The sequence below is a fragment of the Falco punctatus genome (assembly GCF_963210335.1).
Source record: "Falco punctatus genome assembly, chromosome: 10".
NCBI lineage: Eukaryota > Metazoa > Chordata > Aves > Falconiformes > Falconidae > Falco > Falco punctatus.
In genome coordinates this window covers 17,095,404-17,119,261 of record NC_137590.1, presented here as the reverse complement: position 1 = coordinate 17,119,261, position 23,858 = coordinate 17,095,404, and the positions used below count along the sequence as shown (strand labels likewise).

The window sequence follows — 23,858 nt, the reverse complement described above, 5'->3', positions numbered from 1 at the left end:
AGAGCGCAGCGACCAGACACCCGAGGCTCAGCCATACACGTTTATTGGCCACAGCGGCGGCGGCGGCGCGGCATACGCGGGGCGGAGGGTAAGCAAGGGGGCAGGTCCGCACTACATCATCCGGCGGAGCTCCTCGAAGTTGAGCAGGTTGTTAGCCGCCTCGGACCAGGCCGGGTGGGTCGCACCGTCCATCTCGGAGGCGAGGCTGTTGCTGCTGTCCAGAGTGTGGTTCGTGCCCCCAATGACGGCATGGCATTCGGGGCACTTACTTCTCTCCATCGCTCCCCCGCAGTCCCCAATCACGTAGATATGCCCGTTTCTACACTTGAACCAGTGGCCACGGGGACAACCAATAGCACTGACAACCTGCACCCGCTCGGCTTCAGAGATCCCCAGCCCCGACACAGGCAGCGCAGTGCCAAGCCTCTCCAGCTCAGCCTTCACTACAGCCTCATCTTCCTCTGTGAATTTCTTTGTCCCTTCCAGTATCTTGCGTACCCTGGCAATCACTGCTGCAAGCACTGGGGTGATCATCCCGCTGGCACCTTTGCACATGCCTAAGAGTTTCAGCAAATGGGTCAGCCTCTGGATCTCAGACTGCAGGTCAGACAGTTCCTGGCCTGTAAAACTGAGGCGTGGCCTATCCAGCCACTCCTGGACTTCATCCAGCCGCTTTCTCAGCCCCTTCCTCTCACTCGCATCAATTTTGCTCATAGAATTGGTTAGGTCGGCTATGCGTTCGTAGAAGTTCAGCTGGTTCTCAATTAGCCCAATACTCTTTGTGGAGAGATCAGAAGCTTTTAGTTTATCTTCTAGCACAAGGTACTTAAGGGGTAGATTCCTCCGCAGAACAGCATTCCCTGCCAGTGCAGCCTGCAGTCTTTGTCTGCTAGACTCAATTTCCTGTGCCGGGCCTTGGATTTTCTCTTTCACCTTTTCTATCTCATCTAGCCGCCTATTCACAATGGTGCCATATCTCAAATTCTTTCTGATAGGCGTCTGACAGATAGGGCATACCTTCAACTTGATGACATAATCATCATCTTCATCCATATAATGGTCAAGGCCTTGGGACTCAAAGACATGGCCACAGTCTTCAAGCTGTACAAATCGAGCATCTGGATCCTCCTCAAAGCCAAAAAAGATCTGGGTGAGTTCCTCACGGTCACAAACAAGGCACTTATTTGGGCAGGGCTCTCCACAAAATCCAATACAAGGATGACCACAGCACAGTATCTTAGGACATGGTACATTGCAGCGAGGCCTATTGCATGGTTCAGAGCAAAGATTGGTACACTGGTAGTGCTGGCACCACCACTGACATGGCTCAGCACAAGGAAAACAGCTCTCTCCACATTTCTTTTTACACCTACTGTGGATGCAATGGTTCTGACATTCCAGCTGACAGGGAGGGCATTCTGTAGTACAAGGCTGCTGACACTTGTGGGAGCAGACCAAGAAGCGCTTGCACGGGCTGCTACAAGGCTTATGGAATCTTCCTTCAAAGCACGTATGACAGGAACCTGAGCATACATGACCACAGGCCAGTGTGACAGAACACTTAGCCTTACACTCCACAAGCTGATCGTGTTTCATCTCCTCAGTGATCCAGCATTTCACTTGCTGGTTGTGGCCACATTTCAGCATGACTGTAACCAGTTCAGGACACCGCTTAGTGCATTCCTGCCCACAGAATTTGTTGCACATGTGCCCACAGTTCAACATTCTCTGGCAAGGTTCTTGGCAAAGAAACTCACTGTCTGGAACAGAGCATGGCACCATCTGCAGGTGGCCACACTTAGAAATAGTTTTCTCTACTATCACCATGCATGGTCCACAGGGCTCATAACATGACCGTGGACAGCGGTGCCCGTCTGCACAAAGTACCTTTTGACAAGGCTTCAGGCACTGATACTCTTTGTGCTCTATGTCATATGGGTGGCATGCTCTTGTGCAAACATGTCCGCAACTCAACCTAAATTCACAAGGACGACTGCAGCCTCCTTCTGGGACTTTGCTGAAGTCTGCTGCTGTAGATACCAGTGTCTTGGTTTCAGGGTGGTTTTGACAGCAAAGCGCCAGTGAGCGGCCAATGTGACCTTTCTCCCGAAGGGTGTGAATGATCTTGCTCCAGAGAGGAACCTTGCCAAGCATTCTCATATTTCCAATACAATACAGCCCTTTCTTAGCTCTGGATAATGCCACACATATCCGATTAGGGATCTGTAAGAACCCAGTTCTCTCCTCTTTGTTGCTCCGCACAAGTGACAACAGAATAATATCATTCTCCTCTCCCTGGTACTTATCTACTACGTGAACCTTCACGCCAGCAAAGGTCTTGGCTGGCATGAGCTTACGCAGACAGAAAAGTTGTCCAGTATAAGTAGTGAGAATGGTGATCTGAGAAGGCAGATAATCTTGAAACAACAAGTATTTGCACAGTTCCACTACAAACTGGGCTTCATGTAGGTTCTGGTGACTTTTCCCCTCCTGAATCTCTTGCTCAGGAAAGTCATGTTCCACAAAGAAGAGATTAGATAAGATGCCCTGAAACAAGAGAAAGGGATGTCAGAAACAGAATTCCAGCTGCTGTCACTGCAGCCCGTTTCCATGTGCCCAATTATTCACTGACAGGAAGACTCCCGAGGACTACAGTATGCCATACTTAGGCATTTTCTCCTTAGATTTCCATAGGATATTCATCACATAGGAATTTAAGCTTATTAATCACATTTCAGCTTATTAGTAACATTTCAGTATCCTAATATGAAATCAGTTCTTGTGAATTATTTTACTTCCTACCTTTTCAGAGTTTTTACTGAACCTTTTCAAATATAGAAAAGAGAAGATCAAGTGCTAGTAACATATCCCAAAAGATCGTAGTTCCATTTCGCATTTGTGGTGTGAACAATGTCTTGTTTTGATAGTGTGGGAAAAAGTAAGTTACCAATGCGCAGGGCTTAGCACTTGCCTAACACTGCCTAGCAAAAATCATGCCTTCTCTGTGACTGCAGTAAAAATATAAAGAAGGAAGGAGCATTGGTTTTCCACCAGGAAAACTAGGAACACCAGGGACTCCAGCAGTCACTTACGAGCTCCAGGGGCATAGAGTTGCCTGCTCACCTGTTCAAAAATTCCATTTGCTTTGAGTCGGTGAGGACCTTTATTTTTTGCTTATTAGCTGGAATTCTTCTACCCATAAGAAATTCTTTGACTGTGTGCCAAAACCCAGAGATTGTTTTTATGAGGAAAAACCAGGTGTCCACAGTGGCATAGCGGCAACTGCTGTACAATTTAATTCAGTGACCACCTATGTTGGTTATTGTACTAGATTGGAAGATTGAATTTTGATGTCTTATGGTATCAAGTTTAGTTTAAGGCCAGATGGAACCATCAGATTCTCCAGAATAGCTTCTCACAGGAGAAATGTAGTAAAATTTTGTGGCCTCCTAAGTTGTTGTGTATTTTGGGCAGGGTTTTTGTTGCTGGCTGGTGGAGTTTGGGGTTGGTTTTTTTGTTTTATTTAGTTGGGTTTTGTTGGGGTTTTTTGTTTGGTTTTGGTTGTGTTTTTTTTTTTTTAAACTAAAGCATCTTCTACAAAAATACTTGATCTAGATTTCAAGATACCAAAAGAGGACCTGCCACTTTCCCAGATAACTTATTCTAATAATTAAATCATCTTCCGTATTAATTTTCTCGTCTGGCTTCAGCATTCTGGTATAGTTTTCAGCATGCTTTCCTCATCCAGTTAAAGAGCTTTTAACTAATTAGTACTGTCTTTTCACGAAGAAAGTAGCTAAGCTACTGCAATCCCCTTTCTGTAACTACTTCCAATTCTGTCTCCCAGGGTATTCAGTCACTTGTTTCAGAGATCCAAAGTGTAGCTCTGATACTGCATAGCAGCGTAACCTTGACTTAGACTTCTGGGGCAATAGTTAAGTTGTGAGAGAGCCAGGGCTATGCAAGATAACAAAAGGTAAACTTACAGAGACATGATTTGCTAGTATAGTTCAAAGATGCAAGAAAAGCACCAATATGGAGAGATACAAAATCCTATTTAGGGTGGGGAAATACAAGTCAGAAAATGGAAAGCGAGTGTTAAGATGGAAACATAGTAACATTAAGGAAGAAACAAAGGCTGATGCTGCTTCTGACTAATACCTGCCTGACTACAGCAAAGACTCTTCAAGTGTCTTATGGTGTGGCAAGCATATATATATATATATATATATATATGCTTATAACATTAAATTCCAGCTGCTTATTGTGCATGCTAGCCAATACATGATTGCCTTATACTTTTAAGCTGAATAGATCTTGTCTACAGATGTTGTGTATTAGTAAAAATGAACCCAGAGAACCCAGAGGAGAGTTCCAGTAGTCAAGTCACCTATCTTTTACACTGGAATTTCACATATTATGCTTTAAGTCTCTCATTTAAGATTTCTTCCTAGCTTTCAATCTCCTACAGTTCTTTTGGTCCTTCTTCCATTTTTCACTGTCTTAAAGTCATCGGTATTGGTTGCATTTCCAGTGTCCACCATCACTAATGCCAGAAGAACTACAGATTACTCGCCTAATTCTATATCACACATTTTCTTGATTCAGCTATAAGTTTCAATAACTGAACTTGATCTAAGAATTCAAAATCTTTGAACACTGTATTTTACATAAACTCATTTTAGCCAGTAACAGGGGACAAAAGCAATTGCTTGGATGGCTGAAAACTCACTTTTATGTTCTCATGCTTCAGGACAGAGGGATGGTTCTCCAGCTCCTGGTATATATGAAGGCTGAGAAGTTGGGCTATTTCAGGACGCATGCGGTGCTGAAACACAAAGCAGCTTTATCAGTCTTAAGGAAGGAGCACCATATTTCCCTGTCAATATTCTGTTGTTCCACTGAACAGACCACCACTGAATACAAGGATGACTTTCCAGCACGAGTCAAGAAGGGAGCACCTCCTGATCCCCACCCTCCCCATCACTGCCACCACCAGCAACTACAGGACTAGTAGTAGCGGAGTATCATCAAGAAAATAATTTTGCAAAATTGTGGTAATAAGAATGCTCATTTCAGTGCAAATCTAAGAACAGTGGTTTAGATAACAAAAGCCAGCACCTCACCCTAAACACTACATGAGCTCTTCTAGGTAGTTTTATTTCTACCTCCAGCAGTCCTGTATTAACTTCTCCAGGCACCAGGATAGATGATTATAGCAGTTTAGAGGGAAGCAGCCTGAGGCTACTTGTGCTGTCAGTCTCCAGAGTGCTGGAAGTTTCAGATGCCACAATAAGCCAGGTTCATTGCACTAAAACATGTGGGAACCACAGTGCTGCAGACATCACTGAATAACTGAAAATGCACTGGAACACTGTTTGTGGCAGTTTGACAGCTCTTACCGTTCTTCTCAGGAGTTAAATAGTGGATTATTTTCTTTTAGGCTTCTCAGAGTAGAAATATAAACTTAAGTGTACTACAAACAACACAACCTAAATGCAAATACAATGGAGGTTTTTTTAGAGCTCTTCCTCACTTGGTATTTCAGACGGACAAAGGGGAAATCAACTTTCACCAGCCGTTCAAAGAGAGAGACTTCCAGATTGAAGTTCTTGGCCAGGTCATACACATTTGCACTAGGCCGCAGCTGAAAGAGAAGGGATAGGAGGTCCATGTTTTAGTACTTTTCCTATGTATTAGTAAGACTTTTCACACATCTCTCTTTCTGTCACTGGTCCCCCCTAGAAAAACCAAAGACTGGATTCTTAAAGAAGTGCTAAATATCTAAGTTTGATACAGTCACAGCTGAAATGGATGTAAGCACATGTAAAATAGTATCCATTAAACTAAAAGACAAGTCCCATAGGAGCTCTACTCTAAAATTACAGGCAACGGGACGGGACCTGTGGTATCTGTGGAAGCTGGGGACCAGTAAACCTTTCACATATGGCATTTAGTTGAAAGGTTCTAGTTCATTTGAACAACAGTTAGAGGCATTAGTCATGGATGTTACCTGCTGGTGATCTCCAATGAGGATGAGGTGCTGGCAAGCTTTAGTCAGAGTAGTAATGGTGTGAGCCTCAAGCACCTCTGCTGCCTCTTCTACAATGACAATTCGCGGCTCTACTTTTTGCAGGATCTGACGGTATTTGGCAGCACCTGAATAAGGAGAGAAAATAAACCTTAGCAGAATATAATTACGTGCAGGCAGTATGACAAGAGTTTTCAGGGAGGGGAGTAGGCTGTGTCCCGAGACAGACTGGGTTTCTTCCCAACATTCCCTATTTCAAGACTCAGCTTTTTGAACTTTAAAACAGCACCAATACCAAGGGTGGCTTCTACATGAAGAGTTATTAGGGAAGACAGGTGGAGATTAGTCCTACTAATTAGCCTTGGCCCTTTCCAAATTCTCTCTTCAGACATAAGATACCCACCCAATGCATTCATCAACACACAAACTTAAAACTGTCTCTCAAAGGGTCACGTTACAATGACCTTTACACTATCATCACCAGAAGGCAATGTGGGGATAGCAGTGCAGATATTAGCTGTGCTTCACTTAGGCACAAGAAGTGGAGCATTTCTATTCGAAGTATGCTACTCAAGATGGAAGGAGTGCAAGAGCACAAGGAAACTGCTCATGTGCTTAACTGACAACTCACACAACAGCCACATTTGCAAAGTGAATCGGAGATTAAGAAGGCTGCAGATTAATGCAGAATCTGACCCAGGCTGTCAAGGACCACATGATACTAATCTTTTGGCAGCAAGGTCATTTAACTATTACTGCATGCAGTGCAATACTGGTTTGCTTCCCAACTGCTGTGCACCTGTAGTTGTCATCCCCACAACTTGGGCCTCCTTGAGAATGCAGAGATCCTCCTGCAGCCTCAGTTCAGCCAGCCTTTCTGCTGCTGCTTGGTACTGCTGTTCATGCTGCAGAATCCTCCGTCGAATAAACCCCTGATAGGTCTGCAGCCAAAGCCTGAGAAGAAAGTGCCATTATCACACACAGCAAGGGGAACAGGATAGTGATCCAGAAGTTTTGAGTGAATTCAGTTCAAAACCTCCTCTTTGTCTTTTGGGCAAGAGATTATTAGCATCTGTACTTAGTCCCAAACACACGCAGTGGAGATAACAGCACTGCCCGTGCAATACAAGGAAAGTAAGAACAAGCATGTTCAAATAGGGAGCTGAACAGATATGGACAGAAACACTGTGACTTGACAGCTTTGCAAACTGCAACAGCCCTAAAAAACATTTGCCTGACAGACTCTGCAAAATAGCTTCGTCACCTGTAAAGCCTCCAGCGGGAGCTCAGGTCAAGTTTCCACACATCCTGAACAGCCTTGGCCTCTGACTCTGTCATTGCACTCAGTTTACGGAGCTCAACCTTCATCTTCTGTTTCATTTTCTTCCTCTGGGCAGCAGTTATCTGCAGAAAAAAAGCTCCTCAATAAGCAGTTACAGCACAAAGACTCTTCTGTATTAGCATCCCTATGTTATTCTTTACACAGTCAAGCAGAGCCAGAGCATGCTAGTGAATGCAATTACCTCCCACTGCACAGTCTGCTGTTGCGGTTGGGCTGTTCCTTCTTCCTGGTCCTCCAGCTTCATAGCCAACAGCACACTGGCTAGTTCATGAACAGCTCTGTGCTCTTCCTCCTTCCTTCCCTGAGGCTTTGCTGCCTCTTCATCCTCAATCACTCTGTCAGCTTGAATCAGGTCAGCCTCCTCTGGAATCTCTAAAAGCTCCTCTTCTGCTTCACCTTCCCGCTCCTCCCCTCTCTCCTGCTGACCACCTGTGAGAGTCACATGCAGTAAGCCACAGCCACTCTAGCAGAATCACAGTGCAGCAGTCAGATCACTACGTGGAAATCAAGGTTCATCTTCCAGCATCTATTAAGTAGCAGTCCTTCTATTCTGGCACATTTGCACTGCTTAGGAAAACACATTTGTAGAGGGTGGGAGGTGGGTGTTGTTTGGTTTATGTTTTTTACCTGGATTCTCAGCCCCTATATTCTCTGCAGCATTCTGGGTGAAGACAGTTAGACCAAGGCCCAGCCACTCCAGAATCACTGAGTGTTGTGAAGCACTGTAGTAAAACTCCTCATCATCCTAATACAAGGAAAGTCAAATCAGCCAGGCCTATTGCACTTGAGTCTTCAGATGACACCAAAGCAGCACCTTGCAGCAGAAGGCAAGTCCCCTAAAAGGCCTCCAGAGCTAGAAAGTTTGAGCAGCCTCAGATCTTCATAAAGAACATCTCTCCTCCTCTTCAGTTTAAGAAGCTTTAATTTGGGCACTTGTATTTTTATGCTGATAAAGATCACTTTTAATCTCTGCAGTTTAAAGAAGCAAAATTTAAAGCCCCTGCCTGTCCCACCAGGTCTAGATAACTGTTACTTGGCACAGCTTGCTATTTACTCCCTCACTTTCCTAGTAGCCAAATGGTGCTAAAAAGAAGCATGCTTGGGGAACCTCAGACTATTCGGCAGAAAGGGTAGTAAGCATACACTGGGACTGCTTGACTCAGATGAAAGGGACCTCTCTTACCAAACCATTCATCAGACTCTTCCAGTGGTGGGGCGCAATGCATGCTTCCAAGTGGCGTTCATGCAGAACTCCGTATGTTGTGCACTCTAAGTGTTTTGCTCCTTCATGGAGCTCCTGCTCAGCCTGTTTCATCTCACTTGTTATCTGCCCATAACAAAGAGAAGGAAGGCATCATCATACTCAGAGAAACAAAGTTCAGAAACAGCAGAATCTGATAAAGTGAACATGGACAGAAGAATTAGGAGGCTAACTTCAGTGTAAGACAAGGTAAAACAACAAATGTGGAGGCAGTTTAGTTAGTTCCTCCAATGCACAGGCAACCCATTCCCATCACCTCCAGTGAAGTCTGCACGTACATTCACGTAGGCTCTGCGGAGATGCATTGGCAAGTTGTATCGGAATTCACACTTCTTCCTCAGCTCCCTCAAGGTGAATTGCTTCAGGATCTCACTGCTGCTTCTGCCCCCAACACGCACTATCCCATGTTTTTGGAACGTGTATATTCCTGGGAATTAAAGAAATATTAGTACTGAAGAGGTAAGCTCTTTTTTCTGCAGTAGGACAAGGGATAGGGAGAACACCCTTTGCAAATGCTACAATGGATTGGTCTGAATAAAGTTTTCTTACTATGTATCAAAGGGGCTAGAGTCACTAGAAAAAGGCAAAAGGGCAGGTCATCATGACAGAAAAAGGGTAGAGTAAGAGTTACACTATAATTTCTACCCAACCCTTCATATACTTGTACAGGTACTCTTACCTTCTAAGAACTGATCCAGTGCATGGTTAGTGTAGCAAACTATAAGGATGGGAGACTTCTGAACAGTGCTTTGCCACACATGCTTATTAGTCAAGAGAACCTGAACAATCTTCAAACCCACGTAAGTCTTCCCTGCAAAACAAGCTCAGAATCAGAAAAGGGTAATCCACCCTCTACAGAGTGCTGGAAAACACAGGAATTATCACAAACAGATACAAGACTTCCTTCTAGGCTGCAAATCTGGTCTGTGCCAAAAGAGTTGAGCCCAGAGGTAACTAGTTTGCAAAATGGAAATGGAGTAGCAAGACAGCATCTTCCTGTCCTGTAGCTGAACAAGGCCATGCTCTGCAAGATTGTTATCTTTTGGTTAATACCTTGGACCCGGAGCCAGAGTTTCCTCTGCCACTGTGTCTCTCAGCCCACTCTGATATTGGCTTCATACATGACATTTGGCCGCGCATGGAACATCCACATACTAGTGGAATACAAGCAATGGTGCTTGTTAAGTTCAGGTACCATTTAAAAAAAATCACAGTTAACCTTGTAATGCTTTATTCACACAGAGGATCATGGCTGAATACTCCCCATGTTCTAACATGCTGTGAAGACAAATAGGACTGCTGCACAGCAAGCATGTTATCAAAGATGGTTGAAATTTTTTTCACACCAATACACGAGCAGAGCCAACTTTGCAGTTCGTGTCTACCTGCAACTAGGTTGGCAATGCATAAGATCAGATACAGATATTTGAGGCTACTTCAACCTTCTCCACAGCTCACCTAGCTGGGCTACTCAAGCATCAATTAGGCATGGGACTAAAGCTCTGGAGACAGTATATCTGGCTTTCTCTGAAGTTAATCTCCCTTAATGGGGCAATCAAGGAGAACTTAAATGACAGAGACTTAAAGCAAATATTTCTCACCAGTCCCAGGAGGTCCTTGGATAATAGCCAGCTCCTTGGTGAGTGCAAGATTCAATGCCTTCATCTGAGACTCGTCTAATCTCAAGGTTTCCATTGAAAGCCACTGCTTGGGATCTAGAACAGGGACACTTTGCATTCTCAAACCATCAGGGTGCGTCTCCTCATCTGACAGGGGATCTTCCACCAAGGGTGCAAAGTTGTAGGCAGTATCCTTTGTCAGGTATGCTGGTGGCTTCACCTGTGCATCACACTCCACGATGTATTTCTGGAATGGGATATCTTCTTCCTGGATTTCCTGTAACCCTTCTAACACATGCCGATAGGCCTCAAAGTAGGCAGTTGTCTCTACCATGAGGAAGGAGTCCGAGGGCTGAACCTCTGCCAGTAGTGCCTGACTCTGTGCATTAAAACATAGCTGCACAATCCCGTTGGCAAGATCTGCAGTATTACGATTAGAAACAGTGGCAAAGAGGCATGTTTCAAAGTGATCTTTGGACATGCAGATCAGGGATCCATATAGCAACCGTTTGGAATTCTGCCATCGTACAAACTTCAGTGGTTTTATGTCAAACTGGACCTTGTAAACAATACCAGTTGGGGAACAGAGAGGGGTAATAATCCGTGTGTCAAAGTAGATCCTGATATCATCAAATTTTTTTTTTCTCAAACCTTTGTCCTCAAAGCTCTGCAAAAGCTCCAGGATACCTTCCCTTAAAGGCCTCACAAAGTCTTCTCTCAAAAGCCGGAAATGGGTGTCAAGATAAATGCTGGTGCTCTCATATCTTCCGGAAACAATATTGGGACGTAGAAACGGTTTCTCATCATGGTGTACCTCATTATATGTTGGAAAAATGGTCATTGTACGATAGGTTTCCTCTTGACCATGAGTGTGGGGCTGCATAAGGGTACAGTTATCAGCCCTCAGTGTGCCTTCACGTCTCTTCTCCTGCAAATGCTGCACGAGCATCTGGACTTTATTTAGATTCTTCTCTGTTTCTTCTGTGATGTCCACACCAGAAGCCCTCAGGGCATTTATGGATGCTGGCAAGACTGTCAAGAGAATGGAAATTTTCTGCACAGAGCTGGCTGGGAAAATACTGATCAGGTCCTGAAGAAGTGAAATTATGTTGCTAATATGCACAGGGTACTGATGGCGTACAGCAGGGACTGCTTCTGTTATCATGTCAGACACATACTGTGGCAGACAGATCTTGAGAAAGTTGGACTCCTTCACTGCTCCAAGAAGCTGTTGGACACTTTGTCTATCCATTCGGGAACTGCATGCTTTTCGAAGCACCTGGCAAACAAGCTGAAGGAAATCGGGTTTCATAGCAGTTTGGGAAAGAAGTTCTTTCAAACCCGAACTGGAAGCAAGTGTGATGACAACTTCTGAAGGGTCTTTCTGGAGGAGATTTTCTAGGAATTTATAGCCAATCCTTTTGACTTGTTGAGGCTGCTCACTGAGTTGGGCACCGCCTGGTGTAGGGTTCTGGTAGAAATGAGGATTCTCCCACAGTTGCATCCTCCTTCCCCTACCTTCATTTTCTTGCCCATTCCTCAGCCCTGCAGCTCCTTCCTGGGCTTGTCCACCTTGATACCTTCTTCCCCTACCTTCATTTTCTTGCTCATTCCAGGGTCCCCTGGCCCTCTCATGCATTTGTCCACCTTGATACCTCCTTCCCCTACCTTCATTTTCTTGTTCATTCCAGGGTCCCCTGGCCCTCTCATGCATTTGTCCACCTTGATACCTCCTTCCCCTACCTTCATTTTCTTGTTCATTCCAGGGTCCTCTGGCCCTTTCATGTGTTTGTCCACCTTGATACCTCTTTCCTCTACCCTCGTTTTCTTGCTCATTCCAGGGTCCTCTGGCCCTCTCGTGTACTTGTCCACCTTGATTCCTCATTCTCCTTCCCTCATACTCCTGTTCATTCCAGTGTCCTGTGGCTCCACTGTTGGCCTGTCCACCTTGGTGTCTTGGTCTATTGCTTGACTGAGGAACCCTCCAAATCCAGTTACCAATTCTCTCCTCTCTTTGCCCAGGTAGAAGAGTATAATTACTGGCTTGGGGGCTTTCCCCTAACTGAGCTGCCTGGCCCGACACATTATTTGTTCTGTTGCTGCCTCTTCGTATAAAGCCAGTATCCCAATGATCTGCACGGCCTTAAGGAGGAAAAAAAAAAAAAAAAAAAAAAAAAAAAAAAGACACTCCTTAATTATAAGTCAACCACATTAACCTGCCTCCCAACACAAATACATGATCATTTTGGCCTGATAGGCAGCATATTTTGGACATTTGGCATCAAATTAGTAAACTGCCATTATATTTGTACACAGACTTTCCGTTGGTGTTTCCTTTGTAGCATTGTTTCTAACTGCTAAAAATAGTGCCGTGCCTAGAGTTCGCTTCAGCTGTTAAGCCATGAAGATGCTAAAAAATGAAGCCCTTTTCCACAGAACTTAAGGCAGAACTAAGAAAGACCAAAGATGAAGTTTCCCGCACAGGACAGGATTTCCTTAGAAGTTAGCAGTCATCGAAAGAATGACGCAGGCAGCAGCAGCTGACTGTGACTGTGTGCAACACAGCTGAAACACGGACATCCTGGACAGAGTCCAGCCTCTCGGAGTAGCAGGGAGCACAGAGCAGAGTGCCGTTGTCGTGCTCCCAACGGAATGCTTAGGGAAGCACTGAACACTAGCAGAAACACCACAGAGCTTGCTGCCAGGGCATCATCCCCCCACGGCCCCATCCAGCCTCCAGGGGCGAATACGGAAACGCTGGAATTTAGCTTTGAGAGAGAGCTTCACCATATGCAGGCAGGGAGGGAGTGGGTTTCCTCTGCACCAGCCCCAGTCCCAGCCTCAGCCCCCGGCCCTTGTGCCCTGCACGCACCAGGGGTCCCTCACCTCTGCCTCGGGGCTGCCGGGGCCACGGCTCCTGCCCGGCGCCCTCCATCGCTTGCTCCCGTGACTCCTCGGCGGGCCGCCGGCCCCAGGCACGGACTCGGCCCCGGCCGTTCCGCTCCTGCCGCGCCCGGGCCCCGCCCCGCCCGGTTTCACTTTCCAGTTCCCCGCAAGGCCCGCCCCGCCAGCCCTCCCCCGGCTGCACGCGCCCTCCCTGTCGGGCGGCGGCGACCCCCGCTCTCCCCTGGCCCCAACGAGTGACAGCGACCCCTGCCCTCCGCCGGCTCCGGTACCCCGCCGGCCCCGGTACCCCGCCGGCGCGCCTCGCCCTCCCCCAGCCCCACCGGGCAGCGGCGCCCCTCGCTCTCCCCTGGCCCCAACGAGTGGCAGCGGCCCCTACCCTCCGCCGGCCCCGGTACCCCGCCGGCGCTCCTCGCCCTCCCCCAGCCCCACCGGGCAGCGGCGCCCCTCGCTCTCTCCCGGCTCGCTCGTCACCGGCAGGCAGCGTCCCGATGGAGAGTCCGTCCCGTCCCGTCCCGTCCCACCGGTAGCCCCGCCAGTACCCCCACCGCCCGCAGGAGGAGCCGCCCCACGCCGCCGCTTTCGGTTTCCTTTCCGCGCGGGGCGGAGCAGCCGCCGCCCCACCCACAGCGCGGGCTGGGCCGGTCCCGCGGCTGCGCGTGGCGCTGGGTGAGCGGCCATGCTGCAGGCACTGGGCCTGGTGGGCACCATCGCGGACGGGGACGTGGGGCCCGAGGAGCCCGAGTCCGGAGACTCTGAGGATGAGGAGGTGGGCTGGGCAGGGTCTGCTGCATGGGTCGTGGAGGGGCCGGGCCGGGTCGCGTTGGGCCGGGGCCGGGGCCGGGTCGCGTTGGGCCGGGGCTGGGGCCGGGTCGCGTTGGGCCGGGTCGCGTTGGGCCGGGGCCGCGGCTGAGGCCGGCCGGGTTGCGTTGGGCCGGGGCCGGCCGTCCCGCCGCCGTTACTTATTGCTGTTGTTGCAGGAGCTGCGCCGGGCGGCGGGGCCCAGGCGGCGGGGCCCCACGAGCGGCGACTTCAGCGCTACCTTTGTCTTCGGCGAGGCGGAGGCCGGCGGGGAAGGCGCCTGGGCGGCCGCGCTGCGCCAGCTCCGCGGCAAGGTGAGGCCTGGGACCGGGCGGTGCGGCCCCCGTGCTCCCGGGCGGGCCTTACAGCTCCTCTTCTGTCATCTGCCTAGAGAGCGGCTACGACACTGGATGAGAAGATTGAAAAAGTGAGACAGCGGAGGAAGTTGCAGGTCAGGGTCTTTCTCCCTCATTACTGGAAAAACTGGTGAGGACTTGGTTATCCCCTGCTGTCCCCGCAGAGGCTCAGGTGTCGCACCCGGAGCCGCTGTGCGCCAGTCACCTCTGCTGGGTCCCGCCACACCTCGCACCTGGCTGAAAGGATGAAAATGCAGAATTGTTAATGCTTAAGGTTATGCAAAACCATGGATCTCTGAATGAGCTCATAGTAACAACAACAAAGAAAAGTTCACAAAGGATTGAAGTTTCTTTTTTGTGCTTTCATTTGTAAGCTGTTTTTAAAATGTTTTTCTAGGAAAGAGAAGCTACACAAGAACAAGTGAGAGATGAAGACATGGATACTGAAGATAATCAAATCAAAAAGGAGTGTGGGGATTTCAGTAGGGATAAAGAAGATACTGAGTCTCAGTATTCATTGGACGATGAAACTATCTTCACAAAAGCAGGTATTAGCGGGACAGAGAGGTGCTTGGGAGCAAGAATTTGTCAGACTGTGGGCTCACTGGAGAAAAGTCTGTAGTGAAGCCTTGCTGGGAGTGGGCATGAACCTCTTATTTTTCATCTTCCTTCTGTGACATTCCTTCTGATTTCAGTCAAGCTTATTTTGAATGGTAGCCACTGTCCTTTAACTGAACTCATCCCTGAGGAAGGATATTTGCTTGGTATTTTACACCATTGCATGCCTGTACTTGTTTCTAAGGCTTCTCCCTCACTAGCTCATTCAGGGCAAAAAGTATGAGATGAAGGCAGGCACTATATCTTGTTGTGTTTAGCTGTGCTTGTTAATTCTTGTCACGTTTCACTTTCCCTGCAGATACAGTCAAAGTGAAGGAACGGAAGAGATCTAAAAAGGGAGAAATGGTTAGTGTTGGGCAGAACGACACTAGATCAATCTCCAGCATTTCTTCTGGAGGAATTTGACTTTGGTTAACAAACTGTAGCTCAAAACCAACCCAGAGCCCTTTAATAACATGTTGTGCTGCTGCCTGTGTTGATCCACTTTTGTTGTTGCTGTTTCTAGGAAGCGAAGAGCTTTTTTGAAGATGCCTCTCAATATGATGATAACTTGTTGTTTCAGGACATGAATCTTTCACGACCTTTGCTAAAGGTATTTAACTAGTTTAGTTATTACGTACGTTACTCTGAAGAGTGTTGTACAGCCTCTGCTCCACTAATCAGAACTGTCAAGTTCCTCTTCTCTTCGCAGCCTCTCTGAAAAGAAAATTATGTGCAAGCTAGTGTGATAGTCCTTTAGCAGCTGTTATTCCCAAATAATGGAAACCATTCTTTGATTTGCAATGTGTCAGCACTATCTTGAGTATGACTTGTCACAGAATCTTGTAATGGCTGAGGTGGGAAGGGAGCTCTGGAGGGCATCTTGTCTGACTCCCTGCTCAAGCAGGGCCACCTAGAGCTGGTTGCCCAGAGTGTCCAGACAGCTTTTGAGTATCTCCAAGGGTGGAGGCTCCGCAACCGCTCTGGGCAACCTGTGCCAGCGCCCGGTCACCCGCACAGTGAAAAAGTGTTTCCTGATGTTCAGAGGGAACCAACCTCCTGTGTTACAGTTTGTGCCCATTGCCTCTGGTCCCGTCAGTGGGCACCGCTGGGAAAAAGCCTGGCTCCCTCCTCTTTTCACCCTTCCTTCAGGAATTTATAGACATTGACAAGTTCGCCCCGAGCCTTCTCTTCTCCCAGCTGAACAGTCCCAGCTCTGTCAGCCTTTCCCCATATGTGAGGTGCTGCAGCCCCTCCGCAATCTTTGTGGCCCTTTGCTGGGCTCTCTCCAGTATGTCCATGTCTCTCTTGCGCTGATGGGTCTGGCACTGGACACAGGACTCCATATTTGGCCATATCAGAGACAGAGTTTAATTGCTTATCTCCTTTGTAGGCAATCACAGCTCTTGGCTTCAAGCAACCAACCCCAATTCAGAAGGCTTGTATCCCAGTGGGTCTTCTGGGAAAGGATATTTGTGCCTGTGCTGCCACTGGAACAGGTAGGGGTTTGAGCAGGGCACAGGAAACACGGAAGGTTAGCTATTCACAGTAATTGATAGTTCTTCATTTTCTTCTTTAGGTAAAACAGCTGCCTTCATCTTGCCTGTCCTCGAGCGACTGATTTACAAACCTCGTCAGGCTCCAATAACACGGGTATTGGTTCTAGTTCCAACACGAGAACTGGGTATTCAGGTCCACTCTGTGACAAAACAGCTAGCACAGTTCAGCAGTGTCACAACTTGCCTTGCTGTAGGTGAGTATTAAGTTGCTCTTGTGAACTGTACAGCTCACTGTAAACTGCTACAAAGAAGAGGGAATTCTGTAACTGGAGGCTGCACGGTTATTGCAGCCTGCTAAGTGTGTGGTGGGTTAAAATCTCACTTTCCAATACTGGGCTGTATTTTTTGTTTGTTTCTGAGAAAGAAAAGAGGTCACTTCTAATTGTGAATGTATTAATCTGAGTTGTTTCCTGTTCCTCAGACAGTCTGCACCTGTGTAGTCTGCTGCAGCCTGCTCAGGGAGTCAGCAGTCCATATTTACTCTCTTTCAGGTGGCCTGGATGTGAAGACTCAGGAAGCAGCTCTGCGGTCTGGACCAGACGTTCTCATTGCCACTCCTGGGCGACTGATTGATCATCTCCACAACTGCCCTTCTTTCCACCTGAGCAGTGTTGAGGTGCTGATTTTGGATGAAGCAGACAGGTAGGCTAAGCAGGACAGCAGTGAAAAATGAGGTGGAAGTTTTCTGCTTTCCTTTTCCCAGGCTATAGGGCAATCCTTTGTTGCCCTGCCTTAAGTAATGCTTCTTAGCTAAAACCAGATGAAGCTGCCTTACCTTACTGTATTTCTCCTGTGTAGGATGCTGGATGAATACTTTGAGGAACAGATGAAGGAAATAATCCGGTTGTGCTCCAGCCACCGTCAGACAATGCTTTTCTCTGCCACAATGACAGAGGAGGTAAGACAGGCTGTTGAGAAGCATAATGAGGCAGAAAGCTGAATAGAAGTTTTTGTCTCCTTTTACCAGAGATTATGTGGACTTGTTTTTTCTTAACCTGTTTTGGTAGGTGAAAGATTTGGCTTCTGTTTCCCTGAAAAATCCCGTCCGAATTTTTGTGAACAGCAACACAGATGTTGCTCCTTTCCTGCGGCAGGAATTTATCCGAATCAGACCCAACCGAGAGGGGGACCGTGAGGCCATTGTGTCAGGTTAGCGATGAGCAAAGAAAAACTGGAATCGGTAGGTGACTATGAGGCAGGCTCCTGAGAGGACTTTCTTTCAGCTCTACTGACCCGAACCTTCCCAGATCATGTGATGCTTTTCACCCAGACCAAGAAGCAAGCTCACCGTATGCACATTCTACTTGGGTTGATGGGTCTACGAGTTGGGGAGCTTCATGGGAACCTCTCTCAGGCACAGCGGCTGGAAGCACTCAGGTATTAGCAGGTTTAGTTGGCAATCGTAGGCAAAAAAGCAGTTAGGAGCTGGAAGTTTTAGGGCAGAAGTGTACTCATTGCTAATGTATTTGCTGTCTCTGCTCAGGCGCTTTAAGGATGAGCAGATTGATATTCTGGTAGCTACAGATGTGGCTGCACGTGGACTTGATATTGAAGGTGTTAAAACAGTGAGTATTTGCAGTGCTGAGCTTCTTAATTCATACTTTAATTTTGTTGCCCTACTAACACACTTTCTGTTACAGGTAATCAATTTTACCATGCCCAATACCATCAAACACTATGTTCATCGAGTGGGCCGGACAGCAAGAGCAGGCAGGGCTGGTCGTTCAGTTTCACTTGTGGGTGAGGAAGAGCGCAAGATGCTGAAGGATATTGTGAAGACTGCCAAAACCGCAGTGAAAGCCAGAATTCTCCCCCAAGGTACGCGCTTCAGTGAGGCAAAAAGCACGAGAGCAGTATGCAGGGAATGTCATGGTGCAGAGGAACACTAAAAGAAGTGCTGAAAACCAAGGTGGCCTTATACCTGAGCTGCTTCTGATGTTCACACTGTATTGTTTTCAGATGTCATACTAAAATTTCGAGAGAAGATTGAGAATCTAGAGAAAGATGTGTATGCAGTTCTGTGCTTGGAGCGTGAGGAACGTGAGATGCAGCAGTCAGAGGCCCAGGTAAGCAGGTTTTTTTAGGAATTTTTTTTTTAACCTCAGATTTTTTGGATCTACAGTGCGTAAGGAGGTTACCCTAACATACTTAACCTGCCTGTTTTAGAAAGGGAAGAGAGAGAGATCTTTTAGCCAACATGAGCTCAATTCTTGCTTGAATTATGTCAGATCAATAGGGCGAAGAAGCAGCTGGAGGCAGGAAAACAAGAGACTGCGGGTGAGAGCCTGGAGCGAAGCTGGTTCCAGACCCGTGAGGAAAGGAAGAAAGAGAAATGTAAGTCATGATGCTGCTGCCACGCTAAATTCCATAGCTGCAACTGCGCTTTGCTCTTTGCTTTAAAAGGTTCTTTTTGGTTTTCCTTACCTCTCCAGTGGCTAAAGCCCTGCAGGAGTTTGACCTAGCATTACGAGGAAAAAAGAAAAGGAAGAAATTCATGCAGGATAGTCAGAAAAAAGGCCAAATGACAGTGAGTATGCTTACGGACAAGTGGGACCCTGGGTGGACTATCCTAGTTTTCCCTTAGCAAAACCTCACATCACTGAAAACTTCCATTTTAACACCTTTCAGCCAGAGGAGAGGTCACAGTTTGAAATCTTGAAATCTCAAATGTATGCTGAACGGCTGGCAAAAAGGAATCGTCGAGCAAAGCGAGCCAGAGTCTTGCCAGAAGAGGAACCAGCAGCAGTATCAGCAGGTGGAGACTTTTGTTTTATAGCTGACTTGCCTTATGTCACTTACTTCATTACAAATAGGTAAACTGAGCTAATTCTTATAGAGGGAGGAAGCACTGATCTTTGAAGGAATAGCCACTGGTGCAGTCAGGGTGCATGTTTGCGGAAAGGAGTCATTGCTTTTCCTGATGGTTAGGCTAATTGTTGTGGTCAAGGCTACTGGGCTCTAGTAAACATGATGCTGTGGCCTTCTCTTTACAGCCAATGTTCTGACTATTGTCTCTGTGTTAGGCCCCAAGCGGAAGAAAAAAGTGTCTGTGTTTGACGAAGAGCTTACCAACACAAGCAGGAAGGCTCTGAAGCAGTACCGTGCTGGGTAATGTCTTAGTAGTACATTAGTCCACACTTTAGCAGGTGGGACTTTTCTTGCATCCCTTTCTCAGGAATACTTTGACTGATACTGGGGGAGAAGGTGGGCAGAGCAGAGAAGGGATTCTTGCATGAAGTACCTGCGCTATTGTGCTGTTGACATACTTCAGTGTTTTTTGTCTTACCTACCTCCCTCTCTGCCACCTTTTCTCTTTAAAAGCCCATCATTTGAAGATCGAAAACGCTTGGGACAGGCCCAGCATAGAAAACGAGGAAACTTCAAATCCAAGTCCAGGTATAGCTCCCTTTACTTCCTTATTCAAGATGTTTTTCTTCCTGCTTTTGCTTTCCTCTTCTTGTGATTGTTTAAAGGCCCTTGCTGAAAGGTTTGTTGGTTCTGTAGTAGCTTACTGTTCTACTGCAGGTCTGATGCTGGAGGCAGTCAAGGATACTGCCTTTAATAACAGCACATTCCTAGGCTTCTACGTGGGAGAGCATTGCCTAGAAAACGCTTGTGCCGTTTCTCATCTGCTATTGAGAGCTGGGCTGATGAAATGTCATTTCAAGTATCCTCTCTTTTAGGTACAAGAGAAAGTAAGAACTGCTGGCAACTACCAAATGGGTGATTTTAGACACACTGCCTCCAGGGCCTGGATTTCTCTGTACTGCAAAGGGACTTCAGTAAAATCAAAGTTTTTCTTCAGGTTCTGGATTAATGTCTGGTTGAAGACCCTATGTAAAAACATCTTCAGCAGCCCATACAATAAAGTATTGTTCTTTTTAGGAAAAAAAAAATGTTTTCTGTTTTATAGGATAACTAGAGCAACTGAGAGCTGGGATACATTACATCTTTCTATCAGACTTTTAGTTCATGTAAGTCAAGTTGTCTTTAGGGCAAAAACTGGATAATGCATATTGCTATGTTCATATACTTAATGTGATCTTGATTAATTAGTAATGGCTGAGAAGGATTTCTGTGGTTGAGAGCCTGTTCCTGAAGGCTTTCAGTGTATCTGTTACAAAGGTGGCTTCAGATGTAAGTCACAGGAATCAAAACCAGCTGAAGAAAGGACTATCTCCAAAGGGGCTAGGGGGGGACAGACAAAATTCTTCCTAACTTGAATAGAAAGCAGGAAGGGAAGACTACCTGCTGCTTTACATTATTGTGTGTAATTAGTGATAAGCTAGGATGAGCAAACCATTTTTTTTTTACTAGACGCAATCCCCACATCTGAAGATGAAGCAGGTTTACTGCAGGCTAATAAGCAGCAGCTTTATGCAGAGCATCAGCGATCACTATTCCTAATACAGGCACCATAGTACTTGTTCCACTGTGAACAAAGCAGGAATAGTTTGGATCAGTAACCCACACTTAATTTCACTGAAATGTTAAAACTCTTTTCCTTGAAAATTCTTTACCTTCCAACAAATTTTTTCATCAGCCTTACTAAATTTCATTGATAAACTTTAATTCCTATAGGGAAGACACACCAATAAGACCAGGTGGCCTAGACCAACTGTTACCTTCTGAGCTGTCAATACAAATTGAGCTTTTTGCTTCAAAGCTGCTCTTCTGAGGTGACCAAAGTGCAGTAGCGAACAGGAACAACTGCACTCCTCAAGTAGACCAGTACAACAGTGACTCAAAGTACTAGGTTTTCCAACTTTATTAAAAAGGACAAACTTCACTAGCAGTAAATATAAAATATACATAGCAAAGTTCTGACAGATGGTACTGCTCGGTATATTCCCTTAATCAGTCTTCTCACAGTTCAAAAGGTACATCATAGAGTATCATGGCCTTGGGGGACGCATGCCAGGTGGAGGGGGTCCTGGGAATAAAGGAAAGATGAAGCAACATTAGACCAGAAAGACATTTTCCCCATGCTGAAAGTGGCCTTATGACCCCAAGGCATTTACTGATAAGTAACATAGCTATGGGGGCATTGAAATACATCAACCCTGCAAACATTTTATGTATGTTATGGCTTCTTAAGAGCTTCTAGGTATTTAAGGTAAGCTCCACTTACCTCTCATTCCTGGGGGTGGTGGTCTCATGCCTGGTGGGGGCATTCCCATAGGAGCACCTCGGCCTGGGGGCATTCCCATTGGTGGGCCCATAGGTGGTCTCATGCCTGGAGGAGGTCCCATCATTCCTTCAGCCAGAGAAAGAACAAACATATAAATCCAGCTGAATATAGTCAAGGTACAAGTTGGGTATTTGAGTAATCCACAATACCACCAGATCTTCATCAGACTGGGGTAAATACCTCTTCATCACCAATTCTGCCACATAACACAAGCTCCCTGCTGCCCCACTCTATAGAGGGATTCTTACCTGGAGGAGGTGCTCCTCTGCTCATGGGTGGGGGAGGACCCCCACGCCCTGGTGTGTACTGCGTTGGAGCTCCTGCTATGCTAGCAGTGGCTGCTGCAGCAGCAGCTGCAACTGTTCCACGACCTTGAGGTGTCATCACCTGTAAACAACGTAAACAGTTCACAGAGTAACATAAAGCAGGTGTTGTGCTGTTAATAAACTGAAAAAATAATATTTGTTATCCCTTCAAAAGATTATGCCAGTCTCCTCTAAATGAATTAAATAATGCTACAAGCCTGTAATAATTCAGTGGATACCACTGAAGTCTGTACAAGGAGCTGCACTTTTGAAGCATCTTCTTTCATCCTATATGACGAGAGTTCCTAGGGAGATCTAGTACCAAAAAAGCCTCGCAAGGCTCAAGCTCCCTGGTAACAAACTAAGATTACAGTTCTTCCACTCCACCAACTTCTTGCATTGCATTGGTACCAAGAATTAAAAGCCACCTCAGAACGTACCAGAGAAGTCTTTTCCTTTTTTTAATGGGTCACAGCATCTCACCTGTTGGGATGGTCCTCCCACTCCTCTGACAGGGCCAGCTAATCCTGCTGGAGCCTGTGGCATGGGTGCACCAGCTGGTACTCCCCTCCCCGCTGCTCTTCCAACTCCAGGTCCTCCAGCAGCTCCAGCGAGAGGTACCCGGGCAATTCCAGTCTGAAAACAGACACCCCCCCGAAAGAAACATTTATCACAACAGAAGTCCTCAGATCCTAGGGATGCCCACAGCCCTCCTTTGTCCAATTAATGTCCAAACCCACAAAGGGATTGGGACTTCCTGCAATGACATTTGATGGCCTAGCCACAACAGCATCTAGAAGTCTAGCACAATGCTGCGGTAACAGTCTTCTGCAAGGAAACAAATTTAGCAGATGCGCCTTCCCTTTCTCCTTAGTTCTGCACTCATTCTCCTTACATCCTTTGGGGGTGGTCCTTCAACTGTCATGGACACCAGGTTTTCTCCTCGCAGCAACACTAGACCAAGGACTCGTTTCTCTTCCCGCTCTGGCTGTTTTGAATTTTTAGGTCTAGTGAGAAGAGAAAAAAAAAAAAACATTGCAAGAGAGAGGAGGAGGGAGGCGGGGGGCATCAATGCTGCTGTTTGAATTTGCAGCGGAGAAGAGAACCTACTGCGAACGCCACGCTTTTATATGCCTCAAACTGAGCACAAAGAGAAGCCTGAACACAAGATGCGTATTAGCTCCAGGATTCTTCCCCGCCCCCCGGTGCTTAAATGTTACAGAGAGACTACGGTGGCATCACCTACAGGTACGGGCCGGTTCCTGGGAGGAACTGAAACAAAGCGCCCGGGAACCCCGGCAGCCCGGGGACGCGACAGCCGAGGCCGAGGCCGCGGCCACCCCCGCAGGGCCCGGCGGCCGCTGCACCGGCTCCGCTCCAAGCGGGCGGCGACCCCGGGCCCTCCCGCCGCCGCCGCCGCTCACTTGATCTTGCGGAACTCGTCACAGTCGCAGAGGATGAGGTTCATGTGCTTATCGAAGGCCTTGAAGGTGCCGATGAAGACGCGCCCGTCCTGCAGGATGCACCGCATGCGGTAGTCGATGTGCTGCAGCATCTTGCTGCTCTTCCCCACCGTCTGCAAGAGACCGCCGTTACACCGGGCGCGGGGGCGCAGCAGGGCTCGCGGGGCCCCAGCCTCTCCACCCGGCTCACCATGGTTGCAGCTGTCCGCGAACCCTCCCGCCGCCGCCACCACCACCGCTGCCCGCTCCCAAGGCTCCGCCCGCTCCACCGGAAGCTGCTACGCGCGGCGACCGCCGCTTCCGTCCGCCCCACGCGGCTGCCCCGTTACTCGCGGCCCGCCCTTTCCGGCGCGCCGGGGACGTGCTTCCGGGGCGGGCCGGCGGCTGCCTCCGCGCTCCGGGAGAGGCCGTCGGGCCTGGCCGCCGCCC

At 47.5% G+C, this 23,858-nt stretch overlaps 3 protein-coding genes across 5 annotated transcripts; 1 reads left to right on the top strand and 2 right to left on the bottom strand.

The window, feature by feature from the left end:
- Window positions 1–27: 27 nt before the first annotated feature.
- ZNFX1 (zinc finger NFX1-type containing 1) lies at window positions 28–13,659 on the bottom strand. Of its 2 annotated transcripts, none has more exons than XM_080404084.1 (13): window positions 13,537–13,659; window positions 10,236–12,395; window positions 9,314–9,445; window positions 8,913–9,061; window positions 8,557–8,700; window positions 8,001–8,118; window positions 7,555–7,802; window positions 7,296–7,435; window positions 6,831–6,985; window positions 6,014–6,159; window positions 5,537–5,647; window positions 4,733–4,828; window positions 28–2,547 (listed from the first exon to the last, which is right to left on the bottom strand). In XM_080404084.1, exons 2-13 carry the CDS (start codon window positions 12,136–12,138, stop codon window positions 112–114), a joined length of 5,778 nt encoding a protein of 1,925 aa, XP_080260210.1. In that variant the 5' UTR covers window positions 12,139–12,395; window positions 13,537–13,659; the 3' UTR covers window positions 28–111. The 2 variants fall into 2 exon arrangements, with proteins under 2 accessions (XP_080260210.1, XP_080260209.1); XM_080404083.1 differs by lacking the exon at window positions 13,537–13,659 and adding an exon at window positions 13,140–13,323.
- A 115-nt stretch (window positions 13,660–13,774) lies between these two features.
- Window positions 13,775–20,366, top strand: DDX27 (DEAD-box helicase 27). 2 transcript variants are annotated; one of them, XM_080404094.1, is made up of 21 exons: window positions 13,775–13,926; window positions 14,138–14,272; window positions 14,350–14,409; window positions 14,712–14,862; window positions 15,231–15,277; window positions 15,438–15,524; window positions 16,305–16,410; window positions 16,491–16,664; window positions 16,962–17,112; window positions 17,269–17,368; window positions 17,478–17,619; window positions 17,694–17,847; window positions 17,954–18,035; window positions 18,111–18,288; window positions 18,430–18,536; window positions 18,699–18,804; window positions 18,903–18,997; window positions 19,099–19,225; window positions 19,494–19,578; window positions 19,792–19,866; window positions 20,154–20,366. In XM_080404094.1, exons 1-21 carry the CDS (start codon window positions 13,837–13,839, stop codon window positions 20,167–20,169), a joined length of 2,268 nt encoding a protein of 755 aa, XP_080260220.1. In that variant the 5' UTR covers window positions 13,775–13,836; the 3' UTR covers window positions 20,170–20,366. The 2 variants fall into 2 exon arrangements, with proteins under 2 accessions (XP_080260220.1, XP_080260219.1); XM_080404093.1 differs by having other exon boundaries at window positions 17,954–18,288.
- Window positions 20,367–21,216: 850 nt separating this feature from the next.
- SNRPB (small nuclear ribonucleoprotein polypeptides B and B1) lies at window positions 21,217–23,769 on the bottom strand. Its single transcript, XM_080404112.1, has 7 exons — window positions 23,620–23,769; window positions 23,391–23,542; window positions 22,862–22,973; window positions 22,450–22,602; window positions 21,910–22,048; window positions 21,602–21,727; window positions 21,217–21,403 (listed from the first exon to the last, which is right to left on the bottom strand). Exons 1-7 carry the CDS (start codon window positions 23,620–23,622, stop codon window positions 21,366–21,368), a joined length of 723 nt encoding a protein of 240 aa, XP_080260238.1. The 5' UTR covers window positions 23,623–23,769; the 3' UTR covers window positions 21,217–21,365.
- Between the last annotated feature and the right edge of the window lie 89 nt (window positions 23,770–23,858).

What these genes read in the sequence shown, in the direction of transcription:
- ZNFX1 (XM_080404083.1), bottom strand. Translation starts at nt 13,188, where the DNA reads ATGGAGGGCGCCGGGCAGGAGCCGTGGCCCCGGCAGCCCCGAGGCAGA. An exon ending in AGAGTCTGATGAATGGTTTG is followed by an intron (nt 8,119 to 8,556) that starts GTAAGAGAGGTC and finishes TCCTTGTATTAG; the next exon opens with GATGATGAGGAGTTTTACTA. An exon ending in TTGTCCGTCTGAAATACCAA is followed by an intron (nt 4,829 to 5,536) that starts GTGAGGAAGAGC and finishes TTTGTGTTTCAG; the next exon opens with CACCGCATGCGTCCTGAAAT.
- DDX27 (XM_080404093.1), top strand. Translation starts at nt 13,837, where the DNA reads ATGCTGCAGGCACTGGGCCTGGTGGGCACCATCGCGGACGGGGACGTG. An exon ending in CTGTGCTGCCACTGGAACAG is followed by an intron (nt 16,411 to 16,490) that starts GTAGGGGTTTGA and finishes TTTCTTCTTTAG; the next exon opens with GTAAAACAGCTGCCTTCATC. An exon ending in AGCCAGAATTCTCCCCCAAG is followed by an intron (nt 18,289 to 18,429) that starts GTACGCGCTTCA and finishes TATTGTTTTCAG; the next exon opens with ATGTCATACTAAAATTTCGA.
- SNRPB (XM_080404112.1), bottom strand. An exon ending in AAGGACCACCCCCAAAGGAT is followed by an intron (nt 22,603 to 22,861) that starts GTAAGGAGAATG and finishes GTCTGTTTTCAG; the next exon opens with ACTGGAATTGCCCGGGTACC. An exon ending in ACCACCCCCAGGAATGAGAG is followed by an intron (nt 21,404 to 21,601) that starts GTAAGTGGAGCT and finishes CTTTATTCCCAG; the next exon opens with GACCCCCTCCACCTGGCATG.